A 21,909-nucleotide genomic window follows, 5' to 3' on the forward strand; every position below is an offset into this window, starting at 1 on the left:
CCCCTCATGCTTTGACTCTTTCACTCACACAAGCACAGAGACTCTCACTCGTGCACACTTATTATTCAAGATGCAGCAGAAGCCGGAGTCTAAATTTAGCCCGCTCACTGAGACGTCACTCCTCACTCTACATGCTGCAAGACTGCTGGTGTGTTTCCATCCTGTGTGTATACAGTATATTCCCATTGCATAGGATAAAAAAAACAACTACTCTTACTCTAACCCATGCTGCTAGTAGTAGGTTGTTTGTCCCAAATCAAGGAAAACACCAGTAGGAGCATTTCTTCCTGTACAGTGTGAGAATGACACGATCAATACTTTTTTTTGTTCAATACTGCCTGCATGCAAATGTTGCTCCCTGCTGAAGATGTGTGTCTTTCATTATCTTCCTTCATGTGAATCTGAAACCTATTAAATGCTCGTTATTTTCAGAAATTATATGATCTGTCGGTTGAAACAAAGCCCTACTGACTTCCTTAAATAGCGTAAATGTCTCTTTCCCTTTAAATTAGGATGTGTTGTGAAAAGTTATTTCCTCCTTCCAAAACTGTTTGAGAAATCATGCCATAGCAGACACATGGCATACATTTCTTTTGTTTGAATTTAGCATGATAAAACCAAAGAATAAACTGATCTAATGTATCAACACTTAATAACGACTCTTCTTTAAAAAACAACAACTGTTAAGATGGGTGTATTTACTGTTTATACACATGCCTACTTTGGTTTATTTATAAAAACTGTCGTTTTGTGAATGGACATCTGTATGAGCAGACTGGTCCATCCTTCAGAGGATTCAGCGTTTTGTTCAGGGACGCTCCAGCTGCACAGATGCTTGCTGGCAGGGCAACAAGCCTTGAACCTTCTGTCTTTCAGTTATGTCCAACACATTCTGCTTTATTAGCATCTCTTGTGTTTTCATAGGAAACCTCAGATTCACCTGAGAGACCCCAGTGCTTCCTGAACAACTGTTGACTCATGATAGCCTGACGAAAGGTAGGAGTTACATAACCTCGGCTACTAATCTCTGCAAAACTGAGCAAGCAAGTGTTGTGCTCTGCTGAGTGGACAGAACAACAAGGTCACCTCAACAGACTCTGACTACACTAAAATGCCGCTCGCATGCCTGTGCCACTTCTGTCATGCATAGCTGAGCTGTACCTCTGCCACCTCTGCCCCATATTCTTGTCTTTGACTCTGCACAATGTAAGTCACCGGAAAAGTTTGGTTCTAGCGGTGTAAAAATGACTCTAGATGTACCCAGCTAGTGAAGCAGGAACTGGGTACACACTGTGGTGATGCAACAGTACACATGCTTGACCATTAGGAAACAGGTTAGTGGACCAGTTTGTTGACATTTTGATTCCAGGGTTAGACAAGTATTTCAGATTGATAAAGGACTTTTATTAAAAGACAACAGATGTGATGGAAGTTCCTCTTTGATCACAGCTAGATAAAAGTCCATAAAACCTACAATGAAACTGAATTTCCGCATGCATTTAAATGTTAATTAGTTCTTATTTTAACGGTGCAATGTGCCTCAACCTCAAACACCCTCATGTGTATTGGATTTTGGTTGAGAGTCTCGCTGACAGTCAAAATACTGTTTCAGAGGTTTTGGTAAACCCTGCTAAGAATGAAATGCAATGTATTTGTATTTTTGGCATGAAAATATTAACATTTATTTTATTAATTGAATCATTATCACATAAAATATCAGCTAAGTTATCAATATCAGCCTTTTAAAACCCCTGTTAACAGCAAGCTGTATCCAGTTATCACAGAACATCTCACAGTTTAAAGGTTACAAATGCTTCTTTATTTACATTCAAATATCATAGAGGAAGGAAAATGTATGTTGTCTTCTTTTGACCTGATGTCAGGAAATTCTTACCATTTTCTGCTGATCAACATACCTATAGGAAGGCTTTGTGATCAACCACAATGACTCTTCAAACAGCCTCCATTTGGCATTGTTTGCTTGATTAGATTAGACTGCTTCTAATTGCATCATTTCTAATTACAGCAGAATAAAGAGGTTTGATAAATTAATTTCTAGACAATAGCTTTAGGAAATGGACCATGTCACTTTTGTTTGAACATGGAAAGGTGAGATTAGGTGAGGAAATGCAAATATAGAAACACTCAAATACTAATGTCATGAGTCTAAGTCCCCCCAACACATTTCATTTATTCAGTTAAATGTTAGTATATATTTTCAGTAAAGCTTATTTCCCAACATTAAGGTCCAGATGCTGCTTCAATGCCGTCTCCACACTGCCAGGTATAAAATTCTGGTACTAAATATTTAATGTGTTTATTTATTTACTGGTCAAAAATATATTGAGTCCAAAAATACTCCAGTCACTCTATAAAATACTCACCATGTGTTAAAATGCTGCTCAGCCTAAAAATACTAAATACCAAAATACCAATTAAACTGCCAACAAACTTTAACATAATTTCTATGAGCCCAAATCTTCAATTTTATATATTTGGGTCCCTCCTTTTCACCAGGCTGTGAAATGGTAACAAAATAAGTTGCTAATGCTAACATGCGCGCAACTTTTAGCTCCAGCCTGTAAGCACTTAGCTTAAAGGAAGGGTCAGTATTTGTAGAGGTCACAGGTATTCCCATCAATTCATGGCTTTTGTTTAGTTGGATGTGTGTGTGTGTGTGCTTCTTTACGTGTGTGTGTGTGTGTGTGTGTTTGATCAGCTTACTGGACCATTTGAGCAAAGAGATAAGACTCGGGGGTGCGTGCTAAAACCCTGGAGACATGGACAAAGACCAGGATGCAGAGAAAAAGATGGACAGGGAGGGCAAAGCCAAAACATGAATCATTTTACTGTATATTGTATGTAACCTGCAGTCAGAGCGTGTTAGGACAGTGAGTGATGCAGTTTTCTGTTGTGTTGTTTCTGTACTCCAGAATATTGGATTTGAAATGAAGCAACAATAATTTGACAGTGTTTACATCCACATCAGATGAACAGCATAGGAGCTGTTGTCCCTTTTAACTAAGCTGGCAGCATGGCTCTAGGGATGGCAATGCCGGTCAGTCCACCATTTTGATCTGGTTTGAAATATCGCAGCCAGAACTGGATGGCTTGCCATGAAATGTACAAACATTCATGATTCCCAGATGTTGTATCTCAGTGACTTTGGTGACCCTCTGACTTTTTCTCTAACATTGAAGGTTGACATTTGTGTTTTTTGCTGAAATGTCTCAACAACCATTGGATCAATTGCCATGAAATTTGGTACACACATTCATGTCCCCCTCAGATTAATTTGTAATAACTCTGGTGATCTCCTGACTTTCACCTGACGCCATCAGGTCAAAATTTTTATTTGTCCAATACTTTGGTTTATGAGCAAAACTAATAGCATTCCCATCAGGCTCAGCTGTACTTTTTGTATAGTGCTAATTAGCAATGTTAGCAAGTTAACACCTTTTTGTCTTCAGTCTGCTCTTCCGCAAGTGAAACACATGTTCAATTAGACTGAGGTCATGTGACTGACTAGCCAGTCAAAAAACAATCCACTTTTTTGCCTTAAAAACACCTCCATAGTTGCCCCGAGTGTATGTTTAGGATGTTTAAGATCATTGTTCTGCTGCACTGTCCTAAAATTGTGCGAAAAGGGCTACCAGTCCTACACTGTTCACACAGTATGGATGTCAGTACTGAGCACCGAGGATGCAGATTCAGAAACAACTCATATCTGAAGATGTTTGCCATATTTAAGAAACAGACTTCATGAGTCAAAATGAATGGCCTCTGGGAAAATTATAACAAATACAAATGTTGGGAAGAGAGGTGATTTTTTTTTTTTTGAGGAAACGGAGGAGCATGACAGTGTGGTTTGAACTTCATAGGCATGTCCTGAGTCAGCTGTTACTGGGAGTTTATCACTGTGGTAAAACTGACCCTGGACCTTTACTCCGATAGCGGCACACATTCATGCATAGCTGTGTGTGGAGGACGTGCACACGGGACACAAACAATACCTGTACTCACACACACAGTATAGTATACTGAATACACAATTTCATAAGTCATATAAAAACTGCTTTAAAATCAGCTGTTATGTTTCAAATATAATGAAAAGGTGAGGGTTGTATGGTTTTCTCAGCCTCATAGATGAACTATGTAATCTGTCTTCTGTGGTTAAACTATTTAAATCACCTTAATTGGAGTTATGATGTTTCCAAAAGGCAGCTTTAATAATCAGATACACCTCTGCAGCCCTTCTTCCGGTCCTCACCTCTCTCACATACATATTCCACCTTTCCATCACATGGAGGCTGACGTAATAACTTAAAACATATGCGCACACACATACATAGCATACATCCATGCACACACACACACACACACACAAACTGCCTCCCTGGCAGGTGACAGATCAGGTGGTGAAAGGCATGGAGATTCTTCAGATAAGGTTGTTAATGAGTAACCCTGCTGTTTCAGGTTGTTTGCTGCTCAGTGGATGGAAAATTGGAACAATAACATGCAAACACGGAGGTAATGGCTGTGGTGCCAGGCAGGCAGACCACAGGGAGATGCAGGTCTCCAACAAGGACCTGACCATAACATCAACAGTAATGGCTGGTTTACCAGAGTGCTTTTAAAAGCAGTATCTATATTTGATTTATGTCAGAAATACCACTTGCATAAAGACAGACTTACTAAAACAGATTATAGCTATAGACATCTAAATGTATCTAGCCAACTAGCCACTTGTCGCCAAGTGCTTGCTCATGGTGGGATTTGTTGGGTCTCTGTAAATAATATTATAAAGAGTACAGCCTAGACCTGCTCTATAGGAAAAGTGCAATGAGATAACTTTTGTTATGAATTGGGGCTATATAAATAAAATTGAATTGAATTGAAACACAGCAACTTGACACTTTGGTTTTTGCACAATTTACAGAAGATACAATGTGTTCATTAGTGAGCTTTAGATGTGCTGGTAGGTGGATTTTGTTACGTTCGTCCAGAGCCAGCTTAGCTGTTTCAGTCTATATGCTAATCTAAGATAACTGGCTGCAGTGCAGGAATCTCTTTTTCTACAAGATATTAGATCCACTCAGATTATCTGTATAAGAAATACTTTATTTGCAATAATTTTTTCTAACGTGCTTGAAGTTTATGATGTTCAGAGAGCTAAAGCTGTTATTCTCACCCATGGTAATACATCAGAAAGTACATTTTTAAGTAATTTGTGCATAGTGATCATGTGATAAAATCTGAGATCTGAGTCATAAAACATTTTTTATGACCCTGAGCTGTCGGAGTCTCACTCTGGTCAGATGTAGCATAAGCAAATTAAAAGAGAGATGAAAGAGGCTAGATTACTGCTAGTTAAAAACAAAAATTACACACCAGAAGAAAACTGGAAGAAGAATTATGCTGATATCCCTCCTGATAAACTGTAAGTACAGAACCTGGAAGTGGGCCAGGGCCATGACAGTTTATCTCAGTAATGCACTGAGCTGAGCTCCTCTGCTCTCTGCTTACTGTGCACTCTCAAACAGTACGCTTCCTTTTCAACATGTCGGTACATTTGGTTTCCCTTTTACCTTAGTGTGCAGTATATTAATAACCACTATTATGTGATTGTAAGTATTTTTGTATCAGAAAGTAACAGAAATACACAAAAACAATAAGTTTGGTTTAGAAGTGCTTGAATGTGTCATATTCCACAATATCATGAGTGTGTTCAGTTTCTCAAGTAAAAATGGCCAAATCCAAGCCTGAGGTGGGGGTGGATGGGTCAACAAAACATCAGACTTTAACAAGGTCGTTTCCTGTTTCCAATTGACAGTCAGTGTTGGTTTTAGCATGATCATTATCATCCCCTAACCTTAGCCAGTGTTCAGATCTCCCTGATACAGAAATACAACTGTTGTGCACTTTTGATGATCCATGGCGCACATGAAAGCCATCTTTCTGATGGAACCAGTTGATCTTTTTTAATTTCTATTTATTTATTTTTTTACAATAAATCTCACAAGGGAACAATTAAATAAAATCTGGCATGAGAAAAAAGTACTACTCTCCCCTGCTCTCCCTTACCCTTTTTCTGACCCCCCTAATAATTACATGACAGCTCATCATTAATGTACTGGTGTTTTTAATGTCCTGTACCATTTACCTATTTAGTTATTGTTCAAATCTTGTTCTGTTAAACAGAAACCAGCTGAATTAGGACAAAGACAGAGACAAAGAGTATGAGAGGCCATTAATGGAGAGTTTGATTTGGGAAATCAGATGATAGAGCAGTGCATACAGCTGTTAATTACTTGCATGTTTCATCAGGGAGCTGTTGCTTAACCATTATGAAAGTTGATGAAAGGGTTAGAGCTATTGTAACACTGTGATGGTTTTAATGGGATGAGATAAGTTGTTAATGGAAGGACATTGCATTTCATTATCTGGTTAGGGTATTGTCTCCTCTTAAAGCATGTTTTGCTTCCTTTATTTCATTTAACTGAGTTGATGCACATTTTGTATTGATCATGGTTTCCTCTGGTAGTAAATTCAATCCTCCACCTGTATAAGCCTCTTTAGGTTCTTGAAGAAAAAAAAAAAGGTTGCAGATTTGCACACAAAAAATACTCAGTGATTAGCCCCGTACATTGGCATTAGCCGATCAACCAGGGGCACGAGTCAAAACCGGCTGCACTTGGGACTAAAAGATGATATCAGGGGCAGGAAGAGAAAGAGGTGGAGGAGGAGGTGTAGCTGTTATGTCAAAGCCAACAAAAGTTCCTGTCTATCGTGTAACGTTTTTTAATACCAAACATGTAAACAGCTCTTTGTATTTGGTGGCACAGACCCAAAAACTTCTAAACATACCCTCATGCATGAAAAAGGGAACAGGGAATAACATGTAACTTCCTGAACCTGCTATTCAATATCTGAATAATGCAATTTCTGAAATTAAAAGCACTGTCTGATTTGTTCACATTAAGATAGATATGTCATATACTATAGACAAATGTTTTGTTCTGCATATTTTTAGACATATCAGCACTAGATCCTTTGCTTTGCATATTAACACCAAATAAGGAGCAGAGCGATGACACCGGTGTGGATGTGTCACCGCCCATTGTTTTCCAAGAAATCTCCATGTCTTCCAGTCCCAAGGGAGACTGAGCACATGTTTAATCATAGGCATGTGGGTAATGTGACATACTGTTCGTTCATACCCATATATATATAAACACTTATTTACAGAAACATAAGATGGGGTTGCACAACGGGGGGGTGGGGCGGTATAGAGAAAGAGAGAGAGAGATGGAGGTGTGAGAGGAAGAGTGTGCAGAGGAAAGGAAAGAGGTCAGGGAGAGGGACATGTCTGGAAAGTGAAGAAGTTTGTGACCTCTGCAAGAAAGAGAGGAATGTGTGAGTTTACAGCGAGAGTCAGAGAAAAGACAGACGGGTGAAGAGAGGAGAAAAAGGTAATAGAAAGAAGGGATTGAGGGGCTGGAAGAAAGGAGGAGGGGAGTGGTGAAGGGGGCGTGTGAGCATGGGAGTAGAGATGGTAATTCGAGCCTTGTGTTTACCATGTCTTCAGAAACATATGAGTTCCTGGGACAATGTGTTCAAGAACACATGCTGAGATCACGACCCAAACAAACTCATTCACTTTAGTAGCTGAATTTAGGTTGAAGAGAGAATCTTTAATCTGTAAACACAGGAAATAAAAAAATAATTCTATTATTCAGTATCCATGAGATGTAGATAAGATGTGGAGGATGATTTGTAATAGCTGTTATTCTTGTGTTTCTATAAAATGTAAATAATTTTTCATTTTCAAATGATGCTTAAATTTTTCTTATTTTTGAATTAATCTTTTTTCTTCATTGAAGATGGTATCCATAGCTTGTAAACAGCTGAAATGGCCATTCAAAGTCTATATTATATCTTATATTATATCCTATATCTGAGGACCACACCAGTGGTTTTGCATGTTTTAGCTGATTCATTTCAAATCAGTTATACTTTACATCACAACTAAATACATAATTTTGCAAAAATCCTCAGCACCAAAGACAAAGGCAGACAAAGTTAGTGACTAGCTGGTGAACAAAGAGGAGCATTTAGCAGCTAAAGAGCCAGATTTTTCCCTCAGAAGCTGGTGGAGACCAAAACAGAGGTAAAAGGAATGAATGCTAATGTTGCTTCATGTCTGCTTGATGTGTAAATCCATCACAGTGAACATCATCTACGTTAACGTTTGTCAAATTCAAATTGTTATTATGAGGTAATGCAGTGCAGACTTTAACTGCATTAGACAGACTTGGTCTCTCTATACAGGAAATGCCATTAAAAATAATCACCCTCTAAAGTAAAAGCATAATGGATTAAAGGTGACAGAATCTAACGTCAGTAGCCATTGTTGTTTTTGTTGTGGTTGTCATTATTATTGTGTAACTGTTGATTTTATTTTGTATTACAGTAATTGTTATATTGTTATTAGTCTATTATATAATTATTATAAGGATGATAATTATCAGTGTTAGGGCTACTGTTTACATTTATAGAGTTTCTTATGTTGTCATGGTTTGAGGGTAGGTGTTTGGTTATTTCCTGTTTTATTCTGAAATATTCTCCTAGCCTCATGTGTGTCGTAGTTTTACTTCCTCTCTTTGTTTGTTTGTTTTTCCCGCCAGTTTGGATTGTTTGCCCCACCCTACAGTTTGGATTGTTTAGCCCTGTGTTTCCTTTGTTCTTTGTCCCCCAGTTGCTATGCTGGTTGTTTAACCTGTCATCCTACTATTTGGTACTATGTCTACTGGTCTGCCTATTATTATTATTAAATCACTTAATCATCGTTTCCTCTGTCTGCATTTGGGTCCTTTCCTGGTTCCCTGCTTTGCCAACATCTCATTATTATTGTTTATTTGTTTGCTTGCTTGGGAAATTCACCTCATGTATTCATATGTATCCTGAGAAACTTTTTTTATTGGTCAATCCGTTGCTATAGATAAAACATTTTGTAAATAAATAGATGTTACTGATGATTTCTGAACTCCTTGTGTATGTCTGTGCCTCAAAACTCGAGCCAGTCTGACTTTTCTACGTCTCGTCTTATCACTCGTCTTGCACAAAGTTACGCCTCCAAACTGCTTCAAAGCTGACACACTTTAAGTCTCTCATCCGGCTCTTTGTTTACCCACATCCCTAATATTACTGTTGACTTTCTGAGTCAATATTACCATCATGGCAGGGTCCCACTGGGACAAAGGACATCAGACTGCTACTTTACCTAAGTGTAATGTAAACAATTCCTTCACTAGATCATGCTTAAAAATAACTATGTATGTACCAGTTTTCAGTTTAGTTAATATGAAAAATAAAGATGTAGACAAAATGAAACTTCCAAACTGTGACACAGACTTCAAGTCTTACGAAGCTAATCATTTTTCTACTTCCCTAAATTATCTTATTCCTCATTCACTATCCAAAACTAGCAGCAGACAGCCCTTAAGAAAAACAAGGGATTTGATATGTTCAGTAATCCTGATCAGCTGAGCCAGCAGCTAAGTTTGTCGCAGCACACTGTGTGTTTGTGTTCTTGTAGATCCTCTAAAGCAACCCTATAAAGACAACCTCCTCCTTTCAAAGTGCAGAGGAGTGAGAATGACTTGTACAGATAAAACATCCGATTGACTTTTCACATGAGGCAGCATGTAGAGTATTTTCTTTTTCACATGGGTGTGTGGATATTTCGCAGATTCATTTCCCTCTTCCCCTTGATTCAGCCCCTCCCGACTGTCAGCGTTGCCTGGACGAGGCTGTTTTTATGAAAGTCTGGCTGAATCCAGTTCACACTGCCTCAAGAAATGAACTCCTCATGTTACACTCTTCCGCTCCTTCTCCCACTCCTCCCTACCTCCCTCCTCCACCTATCTCATAGAATCTCTCTCCCCTCTTTCTGCTCGTTGTTTATTCCTATTCTTTGTTTCTTCCTCCATGCTGCACTGCTGTTTATTCCTTTATTTCAACCCCCTTTGTCTTGTGTCTCCTTCCTTTCTTTCTCCTTTTTTGCTTCCTCTCGGTTCTCAACCCTCAGTGTTTATTCCTCCCTTCTTCTCTCTCATCTTTTTCTCTTATGTTAACCCCCTCTGTCTTTTGTCACCAACTTTTGCACTTGCTTGAGGATTTGTCGAAAGAAAAGAGAGTAATCTACAACTGGTTTGGACAGTGTAAATGTGCAGATAAGTGATATGTCCAGATGTGTGTGTGTGTGTGTTTTTGTGTGTGTGTGTCCATATCAAGGCTGGATTACCAATCGGGTAGAGTGGGCAACTGCCCCGGTGCCCCAGACCCTAATGGGGCCCTAAACAGTGTCTGTGTGGCAATTATTGAGGAAATTGAATTAATTACAAATTTGTTTGGTTGTTTAGTTGCTTCACTACAACACAATAAAAACAGAAATGGTAAACGTCCTATGGAGGCTCCTACATTTTTACTCAATCTAATCTTGAGGCCCTGTTTCATAGATGGACTTTGTCAAAATCTAGTTTCAATACCTTTTTAATATTTCAGTTCATATTATGCTTACATGGTGCATATTTGTGTTTTGTTTGTTTTTCCTAAAACAGATTCGGGTGTGGGGTGGTGATTTGTACTGTACTAACAGACATTCAGCCATCACTAATGGACCGACAAATCTGCTGGCATGTTTCAGGAGTGAAACCTTTATCAGAGCATTTGTAACAGCAGTGAGCTCTCTTTTTAAAGGACACATCATGCGTCCAACGGTAGGTTTTTCACTGAAATCATGTTGACATGTCACAGTAGGAAAAGCACAAGTGTAAATAATAAGATTAATTATGGATAAATTCCATTTAGCTTCAGAGTCCTAGTATTGTACATGCACACTGTCATGGCTTACTGGACCTGAATACAACAGAGCTATAGTTAATGTTATTAGTAACACCTGTGCTTTTCCTTCTACTACAAGTCAAAACATCGGCTGTGAAAAAGGCCTATTGCAGGAAAAAAATTGCACCTTTGTGAGATGATACACAAGACTAACAACTAAATAATTAAGCAAAAAAAAGTCTGTCTCCAAGTTACGCCTCAAATTGCTCCACAGCTGACACACTTTAAGTCTCTCATCTGGCTCTTTGTTTACCCACATCCCTAATATTACTGTTGACTTTCAGAGTCAAAATTACCATCATGGCAAGGTCCCACTGGGACAAAGGACATCAGACTGCTACTTTACCTAAGTGTAATGTAAACAATTCCTTCACTAGATCATGCTTAAAAATAACCAAGTATGTACCAGTTTTCAGTTTAGTTAATATGAAAAATGAAGATGTAGACAAAATGAAACTTCCAAACTGTGACACAGACTTCAAGTCTTACGAAGCTAATCATTTTTGCTACTTCCCTAAATTATCTTATTCCTCATTCACTATCCAAAACTAGTAGCAGACAGCCCTTAAGAAAGACAAGGGATTTGATATGGTCAGTTTATTCTTGACCTTGGAAACAATAGTTTGACAAAAAAAATCTTGACTCAAGATCCAATTCTTAGCTTTTTCTGGAGCTTTCAACTGTGTGTGAGAAAACTCGGTCAGCTGAGGAAGATGATGGTGAGATGCGGTGAAAAAGCTCTGGAAAAGCTAATAATTGGACCTTGTTTTGAGGTGTTTTGGTCAAAAACTGAATGGACTATAGGCGCTTTTCTCAGTATAGGCTGAGGTTGAGAGGAACTGTTGGTATGCTGCCTGCCTGTATTTTTGTATGTTTGCTTTTGTGTGTGTACTATATGATCTATCTCTCTTTTGAGGGTGTGGAATCTAACACCTTTCTTCTCTGTGGACCTTTCCCACGATGACGCTTCCTTTTGCTCTCTAACATACTCAGCCCTCTTGGTGTGTGTATTTTGGTGTATCTGTGTGCATCTATCTGCCTTTGTATGAATACACAATCGCACAGCTATGGACATAGCTGCTGAAGTGCACTTAGGCAAGTCAGTGACCTGCAGCAGCCAGCTGTTGTACTGATCAGCTTCCAGATGTGTGACTGTGTGAATGTGAGGCAGAGCGTCACTGAAGATTAAAGGTTAAAGAACATGTTTGCATGCCCGAGTGCCTGTTATGAATGCAAATATCTTCACATTTACATGTTTTAATTGGTTTTCAGGTTTGATTTTGTTTGATGGCTGAATCACTGATTGCATGCTAGGGTCAGTTTCTGGTGACATGATGTAGAAAAATGTGGCAACAAGAATGTATTTGTCACTATTTATAAAATCTGAAATTGAAAGATGTTGTGTATTGAATTGCAACCTTGGTGGCCACCAAAACCCGACATGTTCGTCTGATCGTGTGACGGTTCAGTTATAGATGTGTGAGGTTATTCAGTAAAGGAAGATCTGTGAGTGTGTGCGGTCGATTTTCTACCTCAAGGACGTCACTTCCTTACAGGCTGGTTGGACTTTTAAAATATTTATGCTGCATGTGAGTGCAGCCCAGCCTATAAATAGTCTCAGCTAAACATAAAACCATTAGTTTTACCACTGCCATCTCACACAGCTTTATGTCTCACCCACAAACACTCATAGACGTAAATTCATACACACACGCTTCACTGACAAATTAGATGCACCGTGCTGCATTCTGATTATGCAGACGTATTGATATTCTGGATGCAGGAGCACACACACCCGACAAGCTGCAGTAAGTCTCTGTGCCAAGCCTGACCATCCACACGTGTCTGTGGAGATTTATTAATGAGAAAAACTATTAAGTGAGCATGAACGCAAAATAAATTCAGGCTGTTATCAATCTGCATGCAGGAACAGGTTCATGTGTGTAAAACCTGATTTAGTTTGTTGAGTTAAAAGCTGCTCTCGCTAATTTCTTCAGCTGCTTTTATTGCTTCAGAGTATTTGAGAATAAAGCTTTAGACTAATATGCTTCAAAAGAGCACACTCATATCCTGTTGTTATCAGTCAATCAATGTTAACTTCATTTGTACCCAGAGGGCAGTTAGTTGCACGGCAGTGAAACGGGGAATGAATAAGGTGAAGAGCAGACTGATTTAATTGCAGTCTTTAAAAGGTGCAAGCTGTACATCATATAAACACAAAATTAATAAATTATTGGACCCAAATCCAATAGAGTTTAGACAGCGTAGGGATACAACCTGCCAAGAATAGCAGGCAAAGGAAGCCTTGCTCACATGTAATGACACAATTCCTCTTGTGCACTTACAAGCAGAGATTAGGCTCAACATGTTGGACCCATGAAGATAAGAAATAAAATCTGAAACCGACCTGTGGAAAACCTACCCGAATTCGATGTCCATAAATTAGTTTTCTAAAGAAAATAAGTGAAAGAGTTGATTTGATAGGGACCTGATGCTAACAGACCTGAGGATAATTAGACCCAGTCCAAAATGTGGATGACCCGAACAGACCCAAAAAAGAGAGACAACACCAACTTTGGCAACAGCATAATGCACCACGAATGAACTAGCATCCATGGTCAAAAAAAGAGAAGCAATACATGATATTTTTCCTGCACTTCAAGGTTAACACTCTGTTTTTTCTCCAGAGATAATGCTGCACCAGGTGATCAGATCTTATAGATCTTTGATCACCTTAAGGTATTACACACGCTGATACACAGACATGAGACCCTACCCGACCTAAATTAGACTGATTATTTGAACCCAGTGAGGTCGGTGTCAGACACAAGCAACACAACACTGAAAACCTGTTCAAATCTTAACTTGCAGACTAATTACCACGTTCTTAATATTTTTTTGTCATTAATGAGCTTCCATACATCACCTACAGTACAGTAGATACCCAACTCTGCAGGGAACAGTGATGTTACAGGAAATGAGTGCCAGACACAGACATGAGTAGCCCTGACTCTTACTAAATAGTGCTTCAACGGCTGCTGAGTCAATTTATAAAACTACCAACGAGAGCAAAATGTGAGGTCTGGTGTTGAGAAGATGTGATGCAGTCATGTGCACTCAGTTTTACTTCCCCCTTTTGGTGAACACTCCCTTTACTGCATGTACTCACCCAAACACTCACACGAACATTACTTGAAAACATTCTTCTTGCTCCTAAAAACATTAGGTTGTGAAACATTATACACTATATAGAGCTTGATGAGTCAACTTGACTCAAATAAAATGTTATTTTCCATGAGCCATTTCGCTGTTGTGTTCATTTCTTATTCAACTATTATTTCTCTTTGTTAGTTATACTATTAAATATTGTATGTAACTGGCTGTTGCATGTTGATATTCAGAGTCAGACTCCAAAAACACTGGATCTCACACTTCACATCATGCAACTCAATAACATCTTTCATATTTGCATGATAAATGAATAACAGTCCATGAAGACATGGGCATTTATTCCACTTTGCAACACAAGCTATCTGTTCAGTATTTGTAAGTAATTTGTACAAGCCCTGATGACATTATCAGAATTTTTTTTGCAGACTTTAGAAAACTCCTCCTGAGCCACGGAAGACATTATACAAGTGTAAAATGGATGCAGCACTTTTACTTGTAATTGAATATTTTGTCATTGCTGTATGTATACTACATTTACTTACTTACTTACACTGAAGCACGATTTGCCAGAAACTAACCATCTACCTGGTAGAGTATTGAGTATGAATTAATTAAGTGGTATGGATGTTTTAATTACATAAGTAAAGGATGTGATTACCTTTTCCTTCAATGGTTAAACTTGATAGTTTGTTGATACATCCACTTCATGTCAGCCCTCACACAGACCTGTATCAGTGCGCCGCCTAACGGCCGCAGTGTGTCATAGCATCCTCCAGACATTTGCAGCGTACTGACACCCGGCCGCCTGCAGAGGGCAGTGTAACACAAACCTGCAACAATGTATGGTGCTGATTGGAAAAAGAGGCACTTTAAACAGTAAGTTTGCTTTTAATTTAGTTTTTATACTGTTAAAAGACATGGATGAAATTACCAAAAGGGTGAGGTTTAAAATTCTTAGCTGATTCTTTATTTGCCGCCAGTTAAACAGGTTTTGTAGAGTTTAATGTTGCATTAGCCTGGCGCTGCTAATTAACTATGCTAATTAAACTATTAAGCTAACTAAATGCGGTAAACGAGCTCGTTAAAGGGTGAAAGCTTTGTTGTTCTGGTCTGTGGTGGCTCCACTTGGTTGTTTTAAGCGCTCTGTAACATTTCCAAATCATGACATCAGCCTTGAATACAATTAGAAAGCATAACCCTTTCAGTTTAAGTTACTCAGCAAAGGCTATTCCAGTTTAATCAGTTCGCTAGCAGGCACTAAAAGCTAGAAACTTTCTCCTTATTTGGAAAACTGACGAAATTGGCAGTTTTTGCCCGTTTGGCTGTTTCCAAAGCAAAGCAGGGACCTTAATAACTAAATGTGAAGCATAGCCTGCTCTGAACAAAAATATATTACTACAGGAGTGATAAAATATTTTGAACTTCGTCAAAGTAAACTTGTGGAAGATGTTACCAAGTAACAAACAGCTTCAGAGTAACGTCAATCTTAACATTTATCTTCTTGTTGCAGTTTCCTTACACTAATTATTTTGCACACTTAGTTTCAAGTCTGTAGTCCTTCATCAGGGCAAATGTTACACAAAAGGGGACCTCAACCCATATAATGACTCCAGTCAGAGTTCACTTGTGCATCTTCTTGCAAGTGAAGGAAGCTCCACAGATACAACATATCACACAAAAACAAAATAATTTAAATATATATTACAAGTGTAACAAATAATAATCATTGATTCACCTGTTTATGTTCCTATTAATGTTTTAGTATATTAAATGCCATGAAATCGTGAAATATGCCTATCACAATTTCCAAGAAACCCCAGGGGACATCTTCAGATGTCTTGTTTTGTCCGACCAGCAGCCCAAAACCCAAATATATTAAATTGACCATGATATAAAACAGAGAAAAGAAGCAAATCCTCACATTTGAGAAACTGAAAACATGGAATGTGTGTTGTTGCGCTTGATAAATGTCCTAAATTATCTGTTGATCGACTTATAGATGAATTCACTTATTGTTTCAGCACTAATCAGAAGTTATAAAAGCAAAGGAAATATTGTTGGAGTACTTACAAACTCTCAAATAAGCACATCAATAAACTCAACATAATACTCATATCAAAGTCCACATTTACTTTAAATCCACTGGATGCAGAGAGCCTGATGTGTGTATCCAGTTCAAAGTCTCACAAAGAACAATATTTAACCTGATTTTAGATCAAACTGAGCAGTGAAGGAATGTTTTGGAAAAGTCGTCCTCCCGCTGAGATATGTACTTCATCCTTTAGGCCAGAAATGCCAAGAAATACGAGGAATGTGTTGTCACCTGTAGCTACTGTATCTGCTGCTCCAGCCTGCTGTCAGGTGACTACAGACAGGTGAGAGAACAGGTGTGTGTGAATGAGACAGAGTGAGGGAATAAAGAGGTTCTCACTTGACATCCATTGGTATCGTACAATCCTTGACCTCTGAGTCTTTGTTGCTTTCACAGAGGACGAAGAAAGAGAAGAAGTAGAGTGTGTCAGAAAGCAGAAGTAAGTGTCCTCACAGCTGAGGTTCAGTGTCTGACGGCCTATTCTTGCAAGAACGTGTGTGTGCTAACGTGTCTCATGTTAAAAATTAACTTATGATTACGGTGTTATTCCTTTATTGGACAATCTACACATCTTTTCTTTTACTACTATGAAGTGGCGATTTCTAACTAAACGCAGACCTGTTTGAGCTTCAATTATAAACCGTCAAAATTAAAACATGTCGCAGAACTCTTCTCCAGTACACCATTCTTTATTCACCAACTGTTTTTGGGCCTCTGTGGTATGTTGCAAAGGTATCTGCACACTTTTTGAGCACAAATTTAATGACTTTTATAGACTTTTTAATACCTCCCAGATAAAAATACAATTTCCGTTACAAAAAAGTAGACTCCAGAGTTGTGCGACATCTTGCTAGACTATGAAGTGGATCAAGCATTTTAGCCAGTTTGCCAGTGGCCAGATAATATTTTTGTCCAAGCGTGTGTGTGTGTGTGTGACCAAGCATCCTCAGAGTGCTAACCACAGGAAAAACTAGTCTCAAATACTGTGACTTGCACTCTTATGTTTGTGTGTTTGTGTTGACATTTACAATCATAGCATGTGAAACTTTGCACACATCCTTCTTCCTGTGTCCACATGCTTTCCACAGATCCAGTCTTAATTTTTGTTTTTGAAAGTCCAGGTCTAAAAAAAGAGCCTTAAATTGTCTTTAAGAAAGGCACACATTAAATTTGATCTGCGGCAGAATGAATGAGTATATGTCTGCTTATTTGTTCTGTCTTTTTGTATTTTGTTTAATTCTACATCTCTCAACAATGAGAAATCCCACTGCTTTATTTGGATTTTAAATGGTTTAGACTCTTCTAAATAGGTGGGCTGCACGCCTTGTTTTGCCTAGCTGCACATTTTAATCCTGAATAAGTAAAAGGAAGTGTTTCTGTTTTATGACTTAAGAGTTTAAGGAAAGATAAGAAAGCCTGACCTTTATTTTGTCATGGAAATTTTATTTTTTTTATCTGTAGATTAAAAATATCATTAAAGTAATTAAACCTACTCTCAAATGTGCAGATATCTTCTCAGAAGCCTTGTACAGTACATATAGGCCATATTCTCTCACAGATTTTTCGTAAATATTCAGTGTGACCAGCACACAACCCCCCATCAACACACACACACATTCACAAGCCTCCTCTCCATCCACCACCCCCCTGTCTGAGGGGTCTCCAGTGCCAAAAAGCAGGAAGTCACAGCTGTGCTCATCCCCCTTTCAGCATATGTGAGTGTTTGTGTCTCTCTCTGCATCTGTGTGTAGATCTGGGTCAGTGTGTGTGTGTGTGTGTGTGTGTGTGTGTGTGTTTTAGTCTCTATATGTCTGTGTTTGTGTCTCAGTCAGTATATCTGGCCAGTATGACGCTACTTTCTATTCCCACCTCTACGGTGCAGAAGTTTCCAGTGCCGTTAAATGAAAGCCTGGCTTATACAGCCTAATAAACACTCTGTGTGCCTGAGCTGTGTCTCATTGTGGCTAATAGTACAAGACTGACTGCACTGGACTACTCTGGTGGAAACACACACACACACACTCTCTGTCAACTTTCTGCTTTGTTATTGTTTCTGTCTTATCTGTTTTGTTTCTATACACTATATGGCCAAAAGTATGTAGACATCCCTGTTCACATACCTTTTTGTCGTTTGGGTCTGTGGCAGTTTTTCGTGGTTTGGGCCAGACCTCTTAGTTCTGAAACAATTAGTCGATTAATCGCATAGTTGATCGTCAGAAAATTGATCTGCAATTATTTTGATAATCAATTAGTCATTTAAGTCACATTTCAAGCAAAAATGCCAAATATTCATTTATTCCAGCTACTCACTTCTCTCTCTTATGTGATTGTAAATTGAATTTCTTTGGGTTTTGGACTGTTTGTTGGACAAAACAAGACATTTGAAGACATCAAATCTGGGATGGGTTATTTTTGATGGACATTGTTCACTATTTTCTGACATTTCATAGACGAAATGTGTAATCAAGAAAATAATTGGCAGACTAATCGATAATGAAAATAATCGTTAGTTGCATTTTTATACAATAGTGCGCTTCAAACTTTGTGGCAGCTTTCCTTTTTCAGCACGACATTGCCCGAAGCGAGGTCCATAAAGAAACGGTTTTCTGAGTTTAGTGTTGAAGAACGTGACTGGCCTGCACAGAGGCCTGACCTCAGCCCAAGCCAACACCTTTCGGATGAATTTGAACGCTGACTGCGAGCCCTAGCTAGGTGCCCAACATCACTAATGCTCTTATGGCTGAATGGGAGCAAATCCCTTCAACCAGGTTCCCAAATCTTGTGGAAAGCCTTCCCTGAATGATGGAGGCAGTTATAGCAGCAGATTAATGCTCATGATTTTGGAATGAGATGTTCTTCACTCACACACAGTTGTAACGTTTGGATGTCCTCATACTTTTGGCATGTAGTGTATTTCTCTCCTCCTTTCTCTCATTTTCTACTTTGCTTGATCTCCCTCATTTCTATATTTTCTGTTCTTTGTCCTGTTTCTATCTCTCTTTGAATAATGTTACTCGTTCTTCTTCATGAGCCTCTGTAGCTCCTTGTGAAGCCAGCTCTTTGCTGTAAATCTCAGGCCTTTGGTTTAATAGACGCAGTGTGCCTCAGTAACACCGGCTGCCTTTGTTTTGGTTACAGATAAAATCACTGAAGGAAAACACGACAGCAGAGAGAGAAGAAGAAAGAGGGAGAGGCTATAAGAGACCGAAGAGATGTAGAAAAACAGCACAGTGAAAGAGTGTGTGTGAATCCCTGTGGTGCAGGAAGAAATAGACAAATCCAAAGAGTGAGAAGGGCAGTTCTTCCCTCCTCTTTTTTTATTTCTTGAACAAGACACAGAGAGAAAGAGAGGGGAGGAGGGAGAGGAAATGATAGCTACTAAAAGAGTGATGATTTGACAAAGCACATATCCACAGCAGACTTAACTGCTTTCTAACTCTGAAGTACAGATCGAGGTTTCAGTCCTTCCTCCTGCCAAACTCTGCATCTGTCTGATATTACTTCTTAAATCTTGTCTGAGTTTTTAATCTGACTTATCTTTTTGTCCTCTCCTCCCCTTTATCCCACCTTTCATTCTCACTTTGTTTGATCTCATTCTGATGTTACCTTGTGTGCACGGTGTATGTGCATGTGTGGACATATGGAGTTGATCACAGCGCCTGTTGCTGATTTTTTTGGGGGGGAATGTTGACAAGTTGACAGGCAAGGCGCTGCACTGACATTGAGCCTCACTCCACTATCAGGACGAGAGAGATAGACAGATACAGGGAGAGAGAGAGAAGGAGGGGGGAGACACAGAGAGAGATAGGGAGAGAGGGGGAGGTGAGAGAAAAGGAGGAGGAGAGATGAAGGGGAAAAAAATGACTTCACGGCCACGACTGGACTGCCCCCTTTTTTCCCCTCAGCCTCTCTCTGTCTCTCAACTTTTTTTCTCCCTCCTCCTCTTCTGTGGGTTTTTTAAAATGATTTGGGGAGAAGAGGGGAACAAGCATTCGGAGCTTGGCCGACGGTGCAGGCAGGAGCGTCACATAGGCAAACAGGAGCCTGAGGGGCAGCGCACTGGGACTGAAGAGGACTGAAGAGGCTTGAGGGGTTTTTGGATCTGATGCACAGACTAAAAGATTGACTAACAGACAGAAGAGGCAGGAAGAAGGAGAGAGAAAGGACATACAGATTTATACAGACTCTTACCAAGCTTTAAACAATACATTTACACATACAGACTGTACAAAAAGCAAGGAAAAAGCCAGATATACTGATTTATTTTTGTAGAAAGGACAGGCAGGCACATACCTTGCGAGCAAGCCTAAACATTTTTTCAGGCGTGACCGGAGTTTTCTTCCACTGGAGAGAGAAAGAGGCTGATGGACAGAGGTACATTTTGAATGAAAAGAGAAGAATCCTTATCTTCATCCAGCAATGCTTTTGAGGAACTCTGCACTGAACTGTTGCTGTCTGCTATCCTGGATGCTGACGCAAGCATAGGACACATTTATCTTCACTGAATTCCTCTTGAAAACAGGATCCACGTTGTATTGTTACTCTACAAAGTCCACCTTCAGTACAGGTGTTGTGCTGACTGTCACTATGTTTTCTCAAAGGTACTCTTTAACACCATCATGGACTTCTTGCCTTTTGGTCTTGTGCATCCTGGATGTATGGACCACAGCCTGGCCAGCTGCCCAGCAATCCCAACCCAAGCTGCAGTCCCGCCGGTCCAGGCAGATGTCACCCCTAACCCCCACCTTGTCAGCCGGCAACCTGTCAGAGAGTGCAGAGAGCAAAGTGGAGCGCCTCGGCCAGGCGTTCAAGCGAAATGTCCGTGAGCTACGTGAGAAAAGCTCCTGCTTGGACCTGGTCTTCCTGGTGGACGAGTCATCCAGTGTGGGGGCCAATAACTTCCTGAGCGAGCTGAGGTTCGTACGCAAGATGCTGTCCGACTTTCCTGTTGCGCCGGAGGACACACGGGTGGCGCTGGTCACCTTCTCATCCAAGACCAATGTAGTGACGAGGGTGGACCACATCTCAGCGCCTAAGTCCCACCAGCACAAGTGTTCCCTGTTCAACCAGGAGATCCCGGCCATCAACTACAGAGGAGGGGGCACCTACACGAAAGGAGCCTTCCAGAGGGCAGCGGTGAGTCAGACCAAAATAAATTGAACATTAATTTCAGTGAGGCATGTGTGTCAGTCTGTGCCTTTTTATTTTTTTATTTTATTTTCTTTAATTTTTCTCACTTTCTCATTTTCTTTGCATCCTAATAATGAACCTGAGCTTGTCAGTCAGTCTGCTGTGTGTGCAGGGAGTGATTGTGGCTTAGTATGGATGTTAATAATGAGGCCCTGAGCACCCTTGCTGTTGCTGCTCCTGCTTCCTCTAAATTACACACCAGCAGATAGTGAGGGGAAGCCGCTTGCCAGCTAATTGTTCAGGAGTTTCCAGTGATAAAAATACCATTAAGAGCGAGCACATGCATGCACAGACACACAGATGCATGCACTTAGCAACCCACGCATGCACAAAATGAACTGTGCATTCAACACTGAACACTGAAATTTGTATGGAAAAGTGGAACAAATAGCAAGACACAAGTCAAGTTAAGAATTTATAGTTGGTCTGTGAGGTGTGGGCAGTGTGTCTTAGATGGAGCTTTCTGGGCGAATATGAATTGCTTCAATGTTACTGATAAGGTTTTGTCCAATACTCCTTTTACCCAATTTCATTATTTCTCAGAGTTTGGG

General features: G+C 39.6%; 1 protein-coding gene and 2 long non-coding RNA genes across 9 annotated transcripts in view; 2 read left to right on the forward strand and 1 right to left on the reverse strand.

The window, feature by feature from the left end:
* The first annotated feature begins 10 nt into the window (after positions 1 to 10).
* On the forward strand, positions 11 to 4,676 carry LOC122870013. The gene is made up of 3 exons (XR_006376474.1): positions 11 to 148; positions 925 to 996; positions 4,477 to 4,676. It is a non-coding gene; the product is annotated as an uncharacterized LOC122870013 (long non-coding RNA).
* Positions 4,677 to 14,899: 10,223 nt separating this feature from the next.
* The window catches only part of svep1 (sushi, von Willebrand factor type A, EGF and pentraxin domain containing 1), a 103,388-nt gene continuing 96,378 nt past the window's right edge, over positions 14,900 to 21,909 (forward strand). The window contains exons 1-3 of one of the 7 annotated variants that reach the window (XM_044183575.1): positions 14,900 to 14,952; positions 16,362 to 16,451; positions 20,770 to 21,304. In XM_044183575.1, coding sequence (XP_044039510.1) covers positions 14,915 to 14,952; positions 16,362 to 16,451; positions 20,770 to 21,304 — 663 coding nt within the window. In that variant the 5' untranslated portion in view covers positions 14,900 to 14,914. The other 6 variants (XM_044183581.1, XM_044183576.1, XM_044183578.1 and 3 more) reach the window with 6 other exon arrangements.
* Positions 19,449 to 20,586, reverse strand: LOC122870020. The gene is made up of 2 exons (XR_006376476.1): positions 20,462 to 20,586; positions 19,449 to 20,294 (listed from the first exon to the last, which is right to left on the reverse strand). It is a non-coding gene; the product is annotated as an uncharacterized LOC122870020 (long non-coding RNA).

Source organism: Siniperca chuatsi, linkage group LG22, assembly GCF_020085105.1.
Source record: "Siniperca chuatsi isolate FFG_IHB_CAS linkage group LG22, ASM2008510v1, whole genome shotgun sequence".
Taxonomy (NCBI): domain Eukaryota; kingdom Metazoa; phylum Chordata; class Actinopteri; order Centrarchiformes; family Sinipercidae; genus Siniperca; species Siniperca chuatsi.